The sequence below is a fragment of the Aulonocara sp. 'chitande type north' Nkhata Bay genome, linkage group LG6 (assembly GCF_057382095.1).
Source record: "Aulonocara sp. 'chitande type north' Nkhata Bay isolate Kocher_YH1m ecotype deep benthic linkage group LG6, A_spYH_male_GT1.1, whole genome shotgun sequence".
Lineage (NCBI taxonomy): Eukaryota > Metazoa > Chordata > Actinopteri > Cichliformes > Cichlidae > Aulonocara > Aulonocara sp. 'chitande type north' Nkhata Bay.
In genome coordinates this window covers 11796926-11816498 of record NC_141349.1, presented here as the reverse complement: position 1 = coordinate 11816498, position 19573 = coordinate 11796926, and the positions used below count along the sequence as shown (strand labels likewise).

General features: G+C 43.6%; 2 protein-coding genes across 3 annotated transcripts in view; one reads left to right on the top strand and one right to left on the bottom strand.

Moving 5' to 3' along the window:
• Positions 1-19573, top strand: part of LOC147327317 (uncharacterized) — a 35937-nt gene that overhangs the window by 1721 nt on the left and 14643 nt on the right. The window contains exon 2 of the mRNA XM_086294946.1: positions 38-157. The gene's annotated coding sequence lies outside the window, so the exon portion shown is untranslated. The remainder of the gene's footprint in view (positions 1-37; positions 158-19573) is intronic.
• On the bottom strand, positions 3887-18845 carry LOC147327318 (uncharacterized). 2 transcript variants are annotated; one of them, XM_086294942.1, is made up of 2 exons: positions 8736-18845; positions 3887-8293 (listed from the first exon to the last, which is right to left on the bottom strand). In XM_086294942.1, exon 1 carries the CDS (start codon positions 17422-17424, stop codon positions 11506-11508), a length of 5919 nt encoding a protein of 1972 aa, XP_086151068.1. In that variant the 5' UTR covers positions 17425-18845; the 3' UTR covers positions 3887-8293; positions 8736-11505. The 2 variants fall into 2 exon arrangements, with proteins under 2 accessions (XP_086151068.1, XP_086151069.1); XM_086294943.1 differs by having other exon boundaries at positions 3887-5385.

Genomic DNA, 19573 nt, shown 5'->3' with positions numbered 1-19573 from the left:
ATGTATTAATCCTGTGTGTCTATCCTATGAATTCTAGTCAAAAGCACCTAACTGAGAGCATTCACACGATGGGGTGAGCAACAAGTGTCCAGAGCGCAGCGATGAAGACAGAGTGAAACAAGTTTCAAGGAAGAGGAGATACTCTCTGACCCTCTAGGTAATTGCACATAGATAAACTGAGACATATGTGAAGCATACAGTGGGTCTGTGTAATGGCTTATTGGGTAGAAACAGGGTCAAAACCAGGGGTGTTTTATACAATTATATCTGGCCCATGAGATAATCTCAATTATTAATGGCTCGTTGTATGTGGGAGCCAAAACCATGCAGGCAGACAGTGTTGGGGAGTAACGGAATACACATACGTTACGTATTTAAGATACAAAATATGAGTAACCGGTCGTGTCCAAATTCATAGGCTGCATCCTCCTGAGGACCCGGCCTTCGCGGCCTGCGTGGGCCGGATTCTCCGCAGGGCGGGTAGACCGGAAGTGAGCTGTTGTGAAACTGGATGGTCTAGCCTTCAGTTTTGCATTACCAGCTGTCTCGCTGGAGTTTAATAAACTCAACCGTTTGTTTCTTGCTATGTAAAACATAACAGGACATTGGCCTAAATTCTCAAACCATCTCACATTTCTGTTTAATCAGTTTTCTGTTTGATGTTGATTCAACTGTGTGAAAACTATCACTTTAATGTCAGCCAAACTGATTTACTCACGAACAAATAAAACACTGAAAAAAGCCAAACAAGAACATTTTTAAGTTGTCCAATTGACAGGATACATCCGACCAATCCTTCAAATCTGCACTGAAAAAAAGGCCATGTTGGATTTACTTGATTCAATAGTGGACATTGGTTGCACACAAATGTTTTGCTTTGGCAGAAACTTAAACAACTGAGTTCAATCAACACAACTTTTTCATAGTCAGTAAACCTGTGCATTTTGTGTTCATAAAACGCGATTGGAACATGTTCAGATGAAGTAAGTTGAGCTCTTGGAATATTTTAATCCTTCACAATTTTGTCATTTTATTTTAACACTATTCAATAACTTTTACCCCAATACTACTTGGTCACTTAAATACTACATGCTGTCTTCATATTACATAATGTTCAACAAAGTCTAGAGTCTGGTTACCATAAAAATTGAATGGGTCTTCAACAACTACCATCCTTCTATCTTTATCCTGGTTGCAGGAGGGACAGCTCACCAGTCTATCACATAGAAACAAACAACCATTTACATTCACAGGTAATTTAGAATCAGCAGTTAACCCTAACAACTGCATGACTTTTAACTGCGGGAGGAAACCAGAATACCCAGAGAGAAACCTGCAAACTAGCCAGACAGTGGATTTGAACACAGGACCTTCTTACTGTGAAGCAACAGCACTAACCACCATGCCAACAATCTAGGAAATGTAGGAAAGCTATGATTTCCTGTATTTGATGCAGAATTTTTTTGTTTTTGTAATAATACACAATAAATAGCAATAGCATGCACGTGGTGTGTGTGTAGTTGTCTGCCTCTTATAACTCCAGTGATTTTCCTGCAGTTTGAAATCTTGTGCGATCTTGTGAATTTCATGAGTTCAGCAACTAACCACTCTTACTAGATTGTATCAGGTCGTCTCAACAAGAACAAATTAAGTTGTTGAATTTCGTACAGATTCTTCATGATTTAATTACGTTCATAGAAACATGAAATTATTGTGTTCAAATTACAAGTTAGACTTTTTTAATGTAACAACCACCCAATTTACTTTTTTTGGTATACTAAAAAACAGTAGAGGTGGCTGCTCGACTTGACTGAGATGGATGCCTTCCTGAAACCACGATCTAAAGAGCGCGAGTCTGAAACCCGTGCAGTGTCACGGGATTTAACATTGATATATTATTGACTTACTTCACTTGAACATGATATGAACAATTTAATCTAGCCTCTCTGCATATCATGTAGTTTCTACACTATGTAGTTACACTTAACTTTAAAGCACGAGGCACTTGTGTTAAATACACGCAAGATGCTTACGTAAATACAAGAGTTGGCCAATCCCTTTTTTTCAGTGTGGGGAAAAGGAGGACACATTTGCTGTTACTCTCATTCCCTTTTATTTGGTATTCCAACTCTGTAACATGCAACTTCTGTCGGTGCTATGCTACTGGAAACTGAATTTCCTAGAGAAACCCACCCGAGGGATTAATGAAGTGTCATCTAATCTAATCTCATCTCATCTCGTCCCTTCTTGCACCAAGATGCCAGGTTCTTTCATTATCCCTCATTCACAGCAGCAAATGCAGAAGCAAGTGTAGCTGTTGCTGTTCTGTGAGTCTATGGTGCATGTGGTGTGATACAGTATGTCCATGTAGAAAGGACGGCACTGTGACGCTGGACTTGCCCTTACTCTGGGCTCCCTCTTTATTCTGGCAACTGGTACAAAGAAAACAGCACACAGTCGTCATCAACAGTGTGAAAAGCAACTGCAACATTCAGTTCACCAGCTTGGGAGTATTTTCCTTTTTTTTCCAAACATAACACTTAACAAAAGACTAATATATATTTTTCCAACACAACATCGATAAAGTCTTTCTTTAAAAGTTCTAGCTGAAACCAAACCTGTGATCATAAAGTGGCAGTATTATTTATTTATTTTTCTCCTTATGGTAACTAAGAGATGAGAGACATTATATCTCCTTTTTCCTAACCAACAACAACAATAAAAAGAGCTTTTCTCTTATAAAACAAAATCATTCTTCATCATTTTTTTATACAACATCAACTAAAACTTGTACTTAACAGTGCCTTCCTGGTACAAAGAAAACAGCATACAGTGGCCATCAACAGTGTGAAAAGCAACTGCAACATTCAGTTCTGTTAACAAGAATTAGAACTTGTAGGGCCCTTCAATTGACCCGTCACCCCACTAGGAAAATGATGGTATGACGGTATGACAGATTACCAGTCCAGCCCTGTGGGGATTACACATTCTTCCCTAGCAGCTGGTGACTGTATCGAATTCACTATAGTAGACAGCTCTTCAGCAATGTAATCATGACATCTTGTGGGAAACCATGATACTGTCACGTCATGACATGAATGTCAAAGTCAATAAAAATCATCCAAGTCAACCAAGAAAATCTTTGATACTTGACATCAAAGGCAAAATATGGGCAAGATTGTATTTGGTGCTTAGTTCCCACATTATCCTTATTACTATTATTAGCTAAAGCCACTAGCCACTACCTTAATAATGGCTGAACAGATGGCCAATGTGCCTTCACATAATGTTATTTTACGGTGCTGCCCTTATTTCCACAGGGTTTCCTCAGTGGATGGATTCTTGTGCTTGATTTGGCAAAGATATACTCCCAGATGCACCCCCTTACGCAACCCTCTAAACTTTCCTGGTGACCCACTGGGTAAAATGGTAAATGGCCTGTATTTGTATAGTGCCTTACTTAGTCCCTAAGGACCCCAAAGCGCTTTACACTACATTCAGTCATTCACACACTGGTGATGGCAAGCTACATTGTAGCCACAGCTGCCCTGGGGCACACTGACAGAGGCGAGGCTGCCGGACACTGGCGCCACCGGGCCCTCTGACCACCACCAGTAGGCAACGGGTGAAGTGTCTTGCTCAAGGACACAACGACCGAGACTGTCGGAGCCGGTGCTCGAACGGCAACCTTCTGATGACAAGACGAACTGCCGACTCTTGAGCCACGATCGCCCCTGCTAATTGCTAATAATAAAGCAACTGACAGTAACGTATGTGCCAGCCAGGTTAACACTTGTAAAAGTAGTTGTTGCATCACTCCTCCCTGAAGGAAATTGCCTTCCCGGGTTTCCTCCGTGGCGTGAGCGATAAGCAGAGTTCTGTCCTTTCCTTATAAGATTCCTAATTATTTAAAGTAACACTCAGGTATGCCATTCAGCTGGGTTAGTTACGACGTCGGGAGCAGCTTGGGAGAACAAGGAAACACAGACTGCTTCAGGTTGTCTTCCCAAATCGACTCAAAGGTTTATTTGATACACAGCAGTTTATATAGATGAAAAAAAAGGTTCGTGTGTCAGCTTTCCCAGTTCAAACCGGTACAGACCAAATAAGGAAACGTCTTCCTGCCTTGTGAACAAAGAAGTATCCTGTGTGTAGTTTATCAGTTCAGCTATAATTTATGATCATCCCAGCAAAATACACTCCTAGACATAGAATACAGAGTTCTTTCATCAGTGAATTCTGAAACAAACCACCTAGCCTTTAACGAGCCTTTTCCAGGAGATAAAGAAAAAGGGAGGATGGGAGTAAGGAAGTGGTCTCATCTCTGTGGTGTTTTCGACCTTGGGGTACCAGCTTGTGAGTCCTACACATTAATTCTTGGGTCACAGAGAAAGAGAAAAACAACTAGTAGTTGGGCCTTATTGAGTAACAGTTTTCCTGTATAAAACAATATCCTGTAAATGCTACTATGGTATCAAAATACCTAACAGTTCCCCTCTTTTATTATTTTTAAAAATAATAACTCAAATAGAAAGGAAAAATCACAAATGTAATAACATAATATAAAAAGCAAATCATAAAATGTAATAGTTCACAACCTAATGTTCAATATACACATCAGGAACATCATTGGTGACATCTGACACATAATCTGGGTCAATTTGTGCCAATTGCAAATACATTGAAGTGGCTGTACTGGTAGCTATATGGGTTATCATTGAAAATGTGGCTTGCAGAAATGTGAACAGGGTTGCAGTTTACAATACAAAATAGCAAAGAGAAATCCTAAGGTTAATGCGATAGATATGATAAATAACCTAAATATATAAGAAAGTATATAAGAAAAACAGTTCTTCAGTCGTCTCCTGGCCTGGTCCCAGGTTCGAGAGACATTGAATAAGCGTCGTATGATGACAATGGGCATTTCATTTTCTCCATTATCAGGATGGAATGAGTCTGGCTTTATCAGGTTAGACATCATGTGGTACTTTTGGCTTTCTGTTCCTGCTGGATGTTTGAGTACCTTGTTGTTGTTCTTTCAGACGTTGTGTGTTAATCAGTGATTGCGTGTGTGCACTGGATCCGGGCGCTGGCTCGCCGGAGATGTCATCTACCCGTGTGTGTTTATTTGCTCTAGTTCCGGGCGCTGGCTCGCCGGAGATGTCGTCTGCTTGATCCGACGCCTGAGATGGTCCGATTGGGCTGGTCTTAACCCTGCTGGCATGAATCCACTGAGGTTGTCCGTCTGTGAGGATGCTGGTTCTTCGTCACTGCCAGTAAAGCCTGGGGGCTGGAAAACGCGGCCTCCCAGAGTGTCCTTGGTTTTAGTGGCTTCTCCAACATGCGTCTCCTTGTCTCCACTGGTGGAACTGTGGAGGGGAAAAGCTGAGAGAGACAAACTTTCTGATAGTTATTATTCAGTTTTTCTACCAGGTTGTGAACATCAGTGGACAATGCAATATACATCACCTTCTACTAGCGGTGCCCCTCTGGAAGCTGACCATGGTGTTGGAAATAGTCTTATTTCAAATGGAGATAATTTGGTTACTGCAGATTGAGTCATTCTAATCTCACACAGGACTTGAGGAAGTAATTTGACCCAGGTCATTAAAGTTTTAGCACACTTTTGAATTACTTCTAATGTGAATGAAGATCCTCTATCACTGTTAATCTGGTGAGGTATTCCGAATCTGGGTATTATTTCATTGCTCAACTTTTGATAGACTACTTCTGCAGTTTCTTTTGAGGTTGGATAAGCTTCTACTCATTTACTAAATTGATCCACTATTACCAGTAAGTACTTGATGCTTCCTTGTGCTGGCATATGTGTAAAATCAATTTGTAATGTATGAAATGGAAAATCTGGTTGTGGTAAATGCTGATGTTTCGCTTTTGATTTTCCTACATTAGTTCGTGCACATGTTAGACAGGTTGCTAATATGCGTTTTACTGCGTGTGATGTTTTCTCAATTACAAATCTTGATTTTATTGCCCCTATTACCCCTCTTTGTCCGACATGACTCACACAGTGAAAATGTCGGGCAAGGACTGGCATCAGGGAATATGGGAGGGCAATCAAACCCTTAAGATTTTGTATAAGCCATCTCTGTCATCTAAGGTACAGTCATTATTCTCCCAATAGGTGTAATCACATGCAGAGGCTTGCTCTTGTATGAATTTTAAATCAACATTTGTGTCTAAATAGTCTGGGAGTGTAACAAGTGGCAGCTGTATGGGCACAGATAATACTTCCTGCGGAGGTGGGAGCTGTGATGCAGCTGCAGCCTTGGCTGTCACGTCTGCTAAGGCATTACCTGTTGCTTCGTCTGTGTCAGCTGTACTGTGTCCTTTCGTTTTTACAACTGCAACGGCCGATGGTAGCTGTATAGCCTGAAAAAGTCTTTGAACAAAATCAGAATTTAGCAATTTATTTTCCATCAGCAGATCTAAATCCTCTCTGTCTCCACAATGTGCCAAAGTCATGCACAACGCCAAATGTATAGCGGCTGTCTGCGCAAATTGTCACATGCTTATCCAAATGTAGCTCACAGGCGCGTATTAAAGCCATGAGCTCTGCTTTTTGTGCTGAGTGAAATGGTAATGAGTGAGCCTCTAGTATGATGTCAGGCACTGTTACCACTGAATAGCCACAAAGAAATGAGTTGTCATTCGGCCTTGAACAGGACCCGTCCACATAAACCGTGGCTGAGTCTGAGATAGGTGTTTGCTCTAAATCTGGACGTGGTGCTGTGGATTCCTGTATACGTGTCATGCAGTCATGATCGTCAAGCCTGTCTGAGCCATCCTGTCGGTCAGAAGAACACAGCATAGGATCAATAAATGTGCTGGCGAATCAGGTGTGCTGCTCGCTTTTATAGTGAGATTTGCATGTGTTGTGTAGTTATGTTTGCTATAATGGTCGTGACCTGGTGATTGGTGTGTAGAATAGTGTCATGTGAGAGTGTAAGCTTCTCGCAGTCCCTTATCATGATAGAGCAAGCTACTACTGCCCTCAGGCAGGCCGGCATTCCTGAACAATTCAGGCAGCACCTTTGAGTGGCGGAGGTCAGCACTCCCTTTAATGCATTGAAAGAGACAGTCATTTCTGTGGATCACAGTATTCGAGGAGGCTTGTCTTTTTTGCAGCATTCACGCAGAATGTGGTCATGAAAAGAACAGTCTGGTATCCACTGTCTGCAATAGTTCACCATGCCTAAGAAGGACGACATTTCCTTCTGTGTAGTGGGACGAGGGACGGAGGTCACAGCTTTGACCCTGTCTGCAGTCATGGAACGTTTTCCGTGAGACAGTGTGAATCCCAAATATTGAACAGAAGTCTGACAGTACTGCATTTTCTTTGCAGATGCTTTGTGGCCAGTCTTTTTGAGGTGCTGGAGAAGCATGTGTGTAGCAGTTTGACACAGTTTTTCACTTTCAGCACAGAGGAGGAGGTCATCCACATGTGGATCAGGGTGCAGCCCTGGAGGAGTGAAGCACCATTGAGAAAGCAGCAGAGCTGTCTATCATGCCTTGGGGCAAACGAGTCCAAGTGTACTGCTTATTTCTATGTGTGAATGCAAATAACGGCTGTGTGTCACAGGTACTGAGAAAAAGGAGCGGAGCATAAATCCACCACGGTAAAATGTGTATGCAATGCATGTCAATATGCTGTGAACATCTGAAACGAGAGGTGGCAGAGGAATGTTGACTGCATTAATTTGCCTTAAGTCTTGTATGAAACGCCATACGCCAGGTTTGTTAGGCTTTGGCACAGGATTGACAGGAGTGTGGGCTTTATTACTCCTGTAGTCAATAAATCTCCTATCATGACATCTAGGACTGCGGCTTTTTCCGTGGAAATGGGATGCTGCTTGACATATACTGCTTGTTGTGTTTTAATAGGTGTACGTGATAAAGTGTACAGTCAATAAATCCTATATCATTCTCACTTTTTGACCACAATGTCATATTCTGGTATTCAGCTGGCAATGTAACTGCAGAAATAGTACAGTGGATAGGATAGGTTAGATCTATGTGTCGACATGGTGTAGTTATGTCATAAACTATGTCTGAGTTATGTGACAAAATCACTGTTTGACCTTCACTTGTGTGAGCAGTTATCATGTTGTTGAACAGTGTGAGAGAAACAAAAGTGTGGCTCCCAGTCATGGGATTACCTGTTAGTGGCGTCTGTACACGGGTTTTTTTGGCACAGTGTGTGACATAGAGTACCGGACAAAAAGGATGTTGAGTTCATTCTCTGCTGAGGGTCCAGCTGACACAGAGGATGTTCCTTCTCCATCATGTCGGTACATAGGGCAGAGAAAACATAAGCTGTTATCAGTGTCAGCAAACATTTCACCCTTTATGTTAAATGAAATACACAAATTCATTTTTGCTTTGGGTGTCTGCGGCTGCTGGAAAACTGAGCTAAATTTGCACCTCTAGCTTGTCCAACAGTGCATAAAGCGTTTTATGAATACTAGGATGGATTCATCAGGCTTCTGTTTACACATAGTTACTGCATTTAAGTCAATTTTGTCTCTGGACATTGTTAGCAGGAATTTCTTTAGATTCTTAAAGAAATCGGCGACTTTGTCATTATTTACCCTCCTTTTGTCCATAGCGGTAACATTTGATGCATCACGTCGCGGCATTCTATCATATATTTTCTACAGGACTTTTTAAGCAGACTACTTTTCTTATCACAAATGATATTCAACATTTCTACTGACCTGTTTTCTGGCGATAATCGTTCGGGATAAGGCTCCGGAAATAAATTAGAATGCATTGAACTTCTTAAGTTGTAAACAAAGTCAGTCACATAAGCACTCCCGCATGTTCTGGATACGTGATCATGGACGTCTTCACCGATTCGCGGACGTAGGTTACACGTAACCGGAAATGGGAGTTATACTGAGCCGTTATTTGAGACTTTATTTTGTATTTTATTAATTTTTGGTTTTACAGGTACTTTAGATTTTTTATCGGACCTGTCTGTGGTCTTTGAATAATTCTGACCCATGTTCAGTGATTTCCAGAGGGGTTTACACGCTAGGAGGATTTATGTTAGTATTTTCGCTGCGGCACAGCTGAGGTCACTTTAAATTTATTGCTAGCAATTTTTTGTTTGTGTGAGCAACTCTCACTTAGCGAGCAACTTCTCGCTTAACGAGCAACTTCTCGTAAAACAACAGGCAACTTCCTGTGTCTTTCTGCTTTTAATTTACTGCTTTTAACCCTTGTATGGTAATCGGGTCTGTGAGACCCGTTTTCAGTTTTCTTTCGTTTTTTTTTTTTTAACAAAATTAAATTTAATTATTTACTAGCTTTCTGTGAGTGAGCAACTTCTCACTTTTTAACGTACGTTTCAAGATAACAGGCAACTCCCTGTGTCACTCTTTGATGAGCAACTTCTCACTTAACGAGAAGTATTTAAGACAACAGGCAACTTTCTGTGTCACTTTTTCTGAGTGAGCAACTTCTCACTTTTTAACGTACGTTTAATTAAACAATTAATTATTATTATTATTATTATTTTTTAAACAAAATTAAAATATTCAAGACAACAGGCAACTTCCTGTGTCCACCAACACCACACAAGGGTTAATTTACTTTATTCGGGGACTGAGGAAGTCAGTCAGTGTATCTCTCTGGATCACTAAGTGAAACTTCGTCAGCATATCCCGTTTTTTTATGGATCGATCACTGAGAGAGGTATAATATGGTCTCTATATAAATATGAAAGACGCATATTTACCTTCTGTCAGTAATCCCACTTCTGACACCAAAATTGAAGGAAATTGCCTTCCCGGGTTTCCTCCGTGGCGTGAGCGATAAGCAGAGTTCTGTCCTTTCCTTATAAGATTCCTAATTATTTAAAGTAACACTCAGGTATGCCATTCAGCTGGGTTAGTTACGACGTCGGGAGCAGCTTGGGAGAACAAGGAAACACAGACTGCTTCAGGTTGTCTTCCCAAATCGACTCAAAGGTTTATTTGATACACAGCAGTTTATATAGATGAAAAAAAAGGTTCGTGTGTCAGCTTTCCCAGTTCAAACCGGTACAGACCAAATAAGGAAACGTCTTCCTGCCTTGTGAACAAAGAAGTATCCTGTGTGTAGTTTATCAGTTCAGCTATAATTTATGATCATCCCAGCAAAATACACTCCTAGACATAGTGTAGCACCCCACCTGTGATACGGAGTCTAAATCCACTTACCTCAGTTTGGACCCCCTAGGCGGGGTGTTAGGTTCGTTACAGCCTAGATACCACAAAAAGGTTCTAGTATAGACAGGAATCAGGGAAACTATCAGTAAACCTTTGCCTGCAAGTTAGACTTAACCAATAGTAAAAGAATCAACCCCAGACAACTCTTTAACACAAACCAAACGTTTACTGAATGTAAGGGCAGGAAAAAGTAATGTATAAAACACCCTTTTCTTAACTCAACTCAAATGATATCCAGCTCCATAAACAAATGAAACATGCTGTGTAAATGAAATATTTCCCTTTGAAATTATGTTAAACAACACAAATTATGTTATCACCTCTTGGTAAGTGACTCACGAATGTACACTCAAAAATATGCTATATAATCCACTAGATACACAATATTCACACATGGGCCCCACACACACTCACATTCACACTTGTTGCAGGCCTGTTTGCTGCTCACGCCGGACGATGGAGAAAAATCCTCTTCTCCCCAGTAAGAGCACGAAAGTCCAACTTACAGTTCAGTTGCTCGGTAGGTTTCCGTTCGCCAGTCCCAAACTAAATTCACTCTCCGCTCTCCCTGCGGACCGGATGCTGTCTCTGCTACAACGCGTTAGCCAGTCACTGTCCAGCTCTCCGACAGTCCATAGCGGCTGCCTCCGTGGCGCAGCCAGGCAGTCCGGGCTAGCCTTTAGCCTCGGCGGTCGTAGCTGGAAACACAGTTTTTTCACGGTGGTGCGACCATTGAACACAAAGTCACTTCCCCCACACTCTGTTGCGAAGCTCTCACACGGTTAGCTTTCTAGTCCGACACTCTTTTGTGCTAGGTAACTTCAGTAAAACTAGCTGAGTCTCTCACTTTGGTTCAGCTAACCTCGTGCATCTCTCCATGCCGTTCTCCTCTCTTCCTCCATTACAACAGATACACAGGTCCCGTTTCATGCTACCTTCACGGGCCTCCAGAAAATTAGAACTCTGAACAATACTTTAACTCTCTTCAGAGTTACATACCATAAAATAATACTTTATGATTAACATAACAGGTTCATTGCTCTAATTACCTGTATTTACCTTGTGACATATTACAGGGCAAATTACATTCAGAGTACAGTTAAATCACATAATATTAACTGTGAACACCTTATGTTACTGTGGCGTTTAAGTCCATGGGAATTACGAGTATCTATTCCCAAATTCCCATCCGGGCTACACCCTCCCCCTTCTAAATGCGTTTGATGCCCCTATCAAACCCCACAGATTTATAAACACAAAAATCTGTGCTTTGTTAGTCCAGCTCTAATTTAACACAGGAAGGGCATAGTGCTAGTGGGTGACACCATGAAGTCTGGCAAGTGTGATCTCGTGAATGTCTGTAAGTGCCACTTCCCACCAAAACCCCATGGCTCAAAACCACTACAGGGTGATCTGATGATTGCCCGAGTTCATCATAACTCAGTCTCACCACAGGCCTCTTTAGTCTCTGTGGGCGGCCCACTGGATGCTCCTCTCCTTCCAGCGACATCCCACTCTCTTCGGTTCCCTCCTCAGGGCCAGTCACTGTAACTGCCTCAGGGTCTAGCTGGAGAGCTGGAGGGTTATGATCATCTGAATTTCTTTCAATATCTGCCAAATCAGTGGTTGAACTCTCAAGATCCAACACATTTGGCTTTTGACCTTGGTCCCTCAGAAGCTGTTCTGACAGTGACAGAAGGTTTTCACAATCCATGTATGGGAATTGTGTCAGGCATGCATCTTCGGATTCCGACTCTGAAGAAGATATTGCATCTCCCTGATTGTCAACTGGTGTAGCCTTGGCGAGTCCCCTTTGGGATCGAGTGACAGGTCTATCAAACAACTCTGGTTCACTATCATTTGGAAGTCTCACTAGATACCCTATGGGTAATAAGTGGTTACGATGCACCGTTTTCTCCACCCCCCTTCCCTTCTCAGGTTTCACTCTGTATACTGGTAGACGGGGCATTTTGTCAAGCACAACATAGGGTGCAGTTCTCCACTTATTCTTCAACTTGTGCTTTCCAGAGACACCAAAATTCTTTAGCAACACCCGGTCTCCTGGTGCCAAGGTCTGTTCTTTCACATGCTTGTCATGTGCTTTCTTGTTTCTCTGATGACTTTTGTCAGCAGCCTCTGTCGCTAGGCGGTAAGCTTGTTGCAAATCAGCTTTCAGCTTAGCTACGTACTGGTGATGTGTCAGACTGCTGTGTGTCTGGTCGTTGGTTCCGAAACAGATGTCCACAGGCAGCCGGGCCTCCCTGCCAAACATAAGCAGGTAGGGTGAGTACCCAGTTGCTTCGTTCTGCGTACAATTGTACGCGTGTACCAAATGACTGATGGACTGATTCCACGCCTGTTTCTTCTTGGGATCCAAGGTTCCCAGCATGGAAAGTAACGTCCGGTTAAATCTCTCTGGCTGTGGATCTCCCTGGGGATGATAAGGCGTTGTCCGGGATTTCCGGATTCCCAACACTTTCAGAAGGTCGTGGATCAGCTTACTCTCGAAATCACGTCCCTGGTCGGAATGTATCCGGGTCGGAAGTCCATAATGCACAAAGTACCGCTCACAGAGAATCTTGGCTACTGTGGAGGCTTTCTGGTCTTTAGCTGGAAAAGCTTGTGCATATCTGGTAAAGTGATCAGTCACTACCAGAACGTTAGCATATCCCTGAGAGTCTGGCTCTAGGGATAGGAAATCAATACACACGAGATCTAGTGGCCCACTACTGGTGATCTGGTTCAATGGTGCAGCTCGTTGTGTGGGTGCCTTACGTGCAACACATCTCCCACAATTCCTGATGTACTGCTCAACTTCTGCACTCATCCTAGGCCAGTAGAATCGGTCTCGTATGAGCTCCACAGTCTTGTCCACCCCCAGGTGACCTGACTCATCATGAAGTGATCTAAGCACCATGGCAACATGCTCTCGGGGTAGTACAAGCTGATGGATTTCCTTTCCAGGTTGTCTCTGTACTTTCCTGTAGAGTACTCCATCAGTGATTGCCAACTTGTTTGCCTCTCTTTGAAGCAACATGGCTTCTGCATTGGAGTCTTTGTCGAAAGTAAAGGGAATCGCTCCATTCATAGATTTCTTTACAGGAGCGATCACTGGATCATTGTCTTGTGCTTTGATAAGCTCGGCCTTGCTTATCTGGGTCAAACACCCATAGTCAAGATGAGTGGGGAAAACAAAACACTCTGGGAGTGCCTCAGGGGAAACTCCTAACGATTCAGCAAAGCTGACTGCCCCCCCTCCTGCTGAATTTCTACAGGAGATCTGCTTACACAGAGCTTTGACACTGTCCAAGGGCAGAGTTTGCCAATCAGTGTCCTCTGTTGGTAAGGGGTTGCGTGATAACGCGTCAGCATCAATGTTGCTGCTCCCAGGTCGGTACTGGAGAGTGAAATCGTAAGTGGCAAGAGCAGCTAACCACCGATGCCCGGTGGCATTGAGCTTGGCAGTGGTGAGGATATATGTGAGGGGATTGTTATCCGTCCTCACAGTGAACTGTGCTCCATACAGGTAGTCGTGAAACTTGTCAACTACAGCCCACTTCAACGCCAAAAACTCAAGCTGGTGCACGGGGTAGTTTTTCTCTGATGAGCTAAGCTTTCGGCTAGCAAATGCAACTGGTCGCAGCCCTTCTGGGTGTTCTTGGTTGAGCACAGCACCCAACCCCTGAAGGCTAGCATCAATGTGCAACACATATGGCTTGGTTGGGTCTGCAAATGCTAGAACAGGTGCATTTGTAAGAGAATGTATAATGTTCTGGAAAGCTTCTGTACATGCAGCATCCCACCTGTCCCCAAACGGTTCATTTACGCGATGGTAGGTCTTTTCTGGGACTCTGACAGCTCGCTTTCCCTTCTGGGTTGGTGGGTAACCTTTACATAGTTCGGTTAACGGCTTGACAATGATGGAGTAGTCCTTTATGAAGCGACGATAATACCCACAGAACCCTAGGAAAGACTGCAGTGATGGGAGATCGGTGGGTTGCTTCCAGCGAGCTACCGCCTCAACTTTGCTTGGGTCAGTGGCAATCCCTTTCTCTGACACTATGTGTCCAACATATGTCACCTGTGGCCTGCAGAACTGACATTTGTCAATGGACAATTTTAGGCCAGTCTCTTCCAGTCTGTCAAGAACTTTGATTAGTCTCTGCTCATGTTCTTCCAAAGTTCTTCCGAACACGATCAAATCGTCAAGGTACACTATGACCTCAATCATGTGCATGTCTCCCACTGCTTTCTCCATTACTCTTTGAAAGGTCGCGGGAGCTCCGGTTATCCCCTGGGGCATCCTCTCAAATTGAAAGAATCCCAAAGGACATATGAAAGCGGTCTTCTCCTTGTCCTCTTCTGCCATGGGAATTTGGTAGTATCCACTACGCAAATCCAAGACAGAGAACCACCTGCTGCCAGACAAACAGTCCAACGCCTCGTCAATGCGAGGAACTGTGTATTGGTCAGGGACAGTTCTGCGATTCAGGGTCCGATAGTCCACACACATGCGCAACCGCCCCGTTTTCTTTCGTGCCAAGACGATGGGGGAAGCATAGGGACTCCTTGATTCTTTTATTATCCCCGCTGCCAAAAGTCCTTGCAGGTGGCGGCGTAAGTCATCCAGGTCAGCTGGGGCAACACGGCGGGACCGCTCTCGGAAGGGGGTATGGTCAGCTAGACGGATGTGATGTTGCACTCCTTTAGCCAAACCCACATCCCATTCCTCCGTCGAGAAAACTTTGCCTCTCTCTGCAAGTTTCTGACTAAGCCTCTGTTTCCATTCAGCTGGTATAGAAGAGTCCCCAAAATTAAACAGAGATGGGTCAAGCATAGTAGAAGCTTTTGTGTTTGGGCCGGGGACATCAGTCACTATGTCAGCTACATGCAGATGTGCAACCACAGTGCCCATGGGAATGGCAGTGTCTTTTAGTGACTGGTTGCGCATGAGCACCAGAAACTTGTCTCTATCAAGCATCTTGGAGAACAGTACGGTTGGCTGCACAAGCACACTCGGGGGAAGGGCATGTGAAGCTGCCCGTTCTGTGATGAGGATGCTGTCTCCAATAGTGTGGATGTCTTTGACTTTACAGACAGCTATACGTTCTTTCCCAGCTGGAATGACCAGTGGGCCAGGACCAGTCCACTTAACGTTAGCTACTGGACTGTCATCATCCTTGGCAGACTCAGACATAATAGTCGGTAGGTTCTGAGGCTGCTGAACATTCACTTTGGCAGAGCAAACATTCCCCACCCTCACTTTCTTTCCAGTTGCAGGAATGGGTCTGATTTTATGAACATTGGTGCCCAACAAGACAGGTATGGTATCTGAGCACCGAGGGTCTGGGCACACCAAAGCGAGGACTGGGATAGTCTCAACTTTCTCTCGTGTTTCTTCGGGGAATTCCAATTCAATTTGAATGTACCCCCTGTAAGGATAGCTGGTCTCTGATTCACTTAGTCCCCAAATATCTAGGCCCGTAACAGAGCGTAAAGGCACATGAGACAAGTGTTTTGAATACCAGCTGTCAAAAATGATGGTCACCTGAGAGCCACTGTCTAAGAGAGCGGTGCAAGGTACACCATCTACCTTCACACCGGCTGTGGAGGGTGGCCCTACCAGTCCTTCAGGGAAACTAGGCGTCCTGACATTGACAACACTCCGGTTAACACCTACATTGGTGGTGGTCGGTTCTTTGGCAGGACTGGGAGTTCTATTACTTTCTCCCTGTTTCCGTTGAGCATGAATGAATTTCTGTATCACTTTAGGGTGGTTTTCTGGAGCCTTACACTTGGTAGAGATGTGCCCATCCTCCCCGCAGCGATAACAGAAAAAGTGACTGGGATCTCTGAGTGCTCTTGCTCCCCGCTGAAGGTGCGTGGGAGAACCATGGTGCCTGGGTGAGGGCACCGCAACCCCTTTGCTGGGGTTGACTGACATGACAGAGATCTGTTTTCTTAGCCTCACCACTTCTTTCTTTAATGCTTGGAAGTTTTTGTCTTCTCCCAAGCCGTCTGCTTCCACATTCTCTGTGGATGCTGCCCCAGGTGAATGGACACCTGGCACCCCGGCAGCAGTGGTGAGATCACTGACTTGGGTTTTCAGACCTTGTATCTCAAGTCTGAGATTTTCCACGTGTGCCCCTGTGGGTACAGTAGCGCTTTTGACATGCACGACTTTATTGAGGTTAAGTCTGCGCCGAGAAGCTTCATGCTCCTCTTCAATGCGGACCTCATTTAACAGCTGCAGAAAGGTAGGGGGATTATCTTTTCGTTCCCTTAAACGCAAACTTAACAGCATCAGGTCAGACCCTGTTGCACCTTTAATGAGCTGATCAAGACGTGCTTTGTCTATTAGGGCAGGAGACAGACCTCCCCTTTTGACCACCTTGCTGAGAGATCTCTCCATTCTTCTCAGAAACTCAGAAAGTTTCTCCCCTCTGTGTTGACATAGCATTCGGAAGGCAAAATAGAGTTCCTCTCCTGTTTCTGGTGTGTCAAAAGTATTCTCAATTACATCAATGTATTCTTGAGGTGTTGCTTCAGGGTTATTAAATCGTACAGCCTGTAAAATCTCCAACGCGGGACCCTTTACACTTTCCATTATCCTGATTTTCTTCTCTCTGTCAGGCCGATCATATTCCTCTATCATCAGTCGAGCCTGTAGTATCCAGTTCTCCAACTGCTCCTCTCCTGGGGGTGTGGGAACAACCCCTGAGAAGGTGCGCAACCTCCTGTAGCTGCTATTGTCACTGGCAGGCTTAGAGGTATTTTGCAGAAGGTCACCAACAGCTCTGATGATTGCTTCAGGAGTGGAGGCCTGAAGTGTGGCGGCAGGTCCCAAATCAGTTTGAGATGCCTGCCAGTCATCTGCAACCAGCTGGTCAACTGAACCATCCTCCTCCTCTAAGTGGCCGATGATTCTCCAGGGTGAATTGCTGCCATCAGCTAGAATGTCCAGAGGAATGGCTTTAGTATTTACCTTTTCTCTGCATTCACACAGTACAGTCAAACACTTGCTCTGAGGATCATACATACGTCCTCTAACCTTCACACGTCCAAGAACTTTAATGGATTGCAGAGTTCTTTCTATGACTTCAATCTCTGTGTCCTCGGGAACATCTTTAAGTAGTATGGCATGCGAAGGGTTAAGGCCTTCTCCTTTACACCAGTGCCGTAACTGAGCCATTTCTTGGTGTTGAGTGTGTGAATCTTACTGTATGTGTATAGTGTAACACAATACCAAACACAAACTGATTTTGCTCTGCTGTAACCTACTATAACTTCAAATCACCCTCTCTTTAAAGGTTGTCTGGGTCACAAGTTAATACTAATTACTACCAGTCTTTATCCCAGCGGTGCCTCCATTTTATGTAGCACCCCACCTGTGATACGGAGTCTAAATCCACTTACCTCAGTTTGGACCCCCTAGGCGGGGTGTTAGGTTCGTTACAGCCTAGATACCACAAAAAGGTTCTAGTATAGACAGGAATCAGGGAAACTATCAGTAAACCTTTGCCTGCAAGTTAGACTTAACCAATAGTAAAAGAATCAACCCCAGACAACTCTTTAACACAAACCAAACGTTTACTGAATGTAAGGGCAGGAAAAAGTAATGTATAAAACACCCTTTTCTTAACTCAACTCAAATGATATCCAGCTCCATAAACAAATGAAACATGCTGTGTAAATGAAATATTTCCCTTTGAAATTATGTTAAACAACACAAATTATGTTATCACCTCTTGGTAAGTGACTCACGAATGTACACTCAAAAATATGCTATATAATCCACTAGATACACAATATTCACACATGGGCCCCACACACACTCACATTCACACTTGTTGCAGGCCTGTTTGCTGCTCACGCCGGACGATGGAGAAAAATCCTCTTCTCCCCAGTAAGAGCACGAAAGTCCAACTTACAGTTCAGTTGCTCGGTAGGTTTCCGTTCGCCAGTCCCAAACTAAATTCACTCTCCGCTCTCCCTGCGGACCGGATGCTGTCTCTGCTACAACGCGTTAGCCAGTCACTGTCCAGCTCTCCGACAGTCCATAGCGGCTGCCTCCGTGGCGCAGCCAGGCAGTCCGGGCTAGCCTTTAGCCTCGGCGGTCGTAGCTGGAAACACAGTTTTTTCACGGTGGTGCGACCATTGAACACAAAGTCACTTCCCCCACACTCTGTTGCGAAGCTCTCACACGGTTAGCTTTCTAGTCCGACACTCTTTTGTGCTAGGTAACTTCAGTAAAACTAGCTGAGTCTCTCACTTTGGTTCAGCTAACCTCGTGCATCTCTCCATGCCGTTCTCCTCTCTTCCTCCATTACAACAGATACACAGGTCCCGTTTCATGCTACCTTCACGGGCCTCCAGAAAATTAGAACTCTGAACAATACTTTAACTCTCTTCAGAGTTACATACCATAAAATAATACTTTATGATTAACATAACAGGTTCATTGCTCTAATTACCTGTATTTACCTTGTGACATATTACAGGGCAAATTACATTCAGAGTACAGTTAAATCACATAATATTAACTGTGAACACCTTATGTTACTGTGGCGTTTAAGTCCATGGGAATTACGAGTATCTATTCCCAAATTCCCATCCGGGCTACATAGAATACAGAGTTCTTTCATCAGTGAATTCTGAAACAAACCACCTAGCCTTTAACGAGCCTTTTCCAGGAGATAAAGAAAAAGGGAGGATGGGAGTAAGGAAGTGGTCTCATCTCTGTGGTGTTTTCGACCTTGGGGTACCAGCTTGTGAGTCCTACACATTAATTCTTGGGTCACAGAGAAAGAGAAAAACAACTAGTAGTTGGGCCTTATTGAGTAACAGTTTTCCTGTATAAAACAATATCCTGTAAATGCTACTATGGTATCAAAATACCTAACACTCCCAAAGTGTTGTTCAGTGTAAACATCCTCTACTTCAGCTATTAGTGAGGGGAGGCGATGTCTGCCTGCCTGTAGCACTGCTGTGTAAAGTTGTGTGTCAGCAGGTGTGTTGGTACTGACACTGTTGCAAATAAGTATCTAATCCAATAGTAATTTTTAGTAGAAATTAGTAATGAACCCTGTACAGAGGAAAGAGATCTCAAGGTTCTCCCAGCAAGAAGACATATTTCCCAAGGACTCTTTAAAAATCGCCTTAATAAAACAGAACTTATTATTTAAGTTTAAAAAGTCAAGAAAAAACAAAGACATAAAATTAAGGTTTGTGTGGCTGTTTAAACTGTTTAGTTTTGAAATCATACTACTTTCACTTCACTTATTTCACAGTCATAGTAACCATGAAACATTTTTAACACATAAAGAGTTTCACTTTAACAA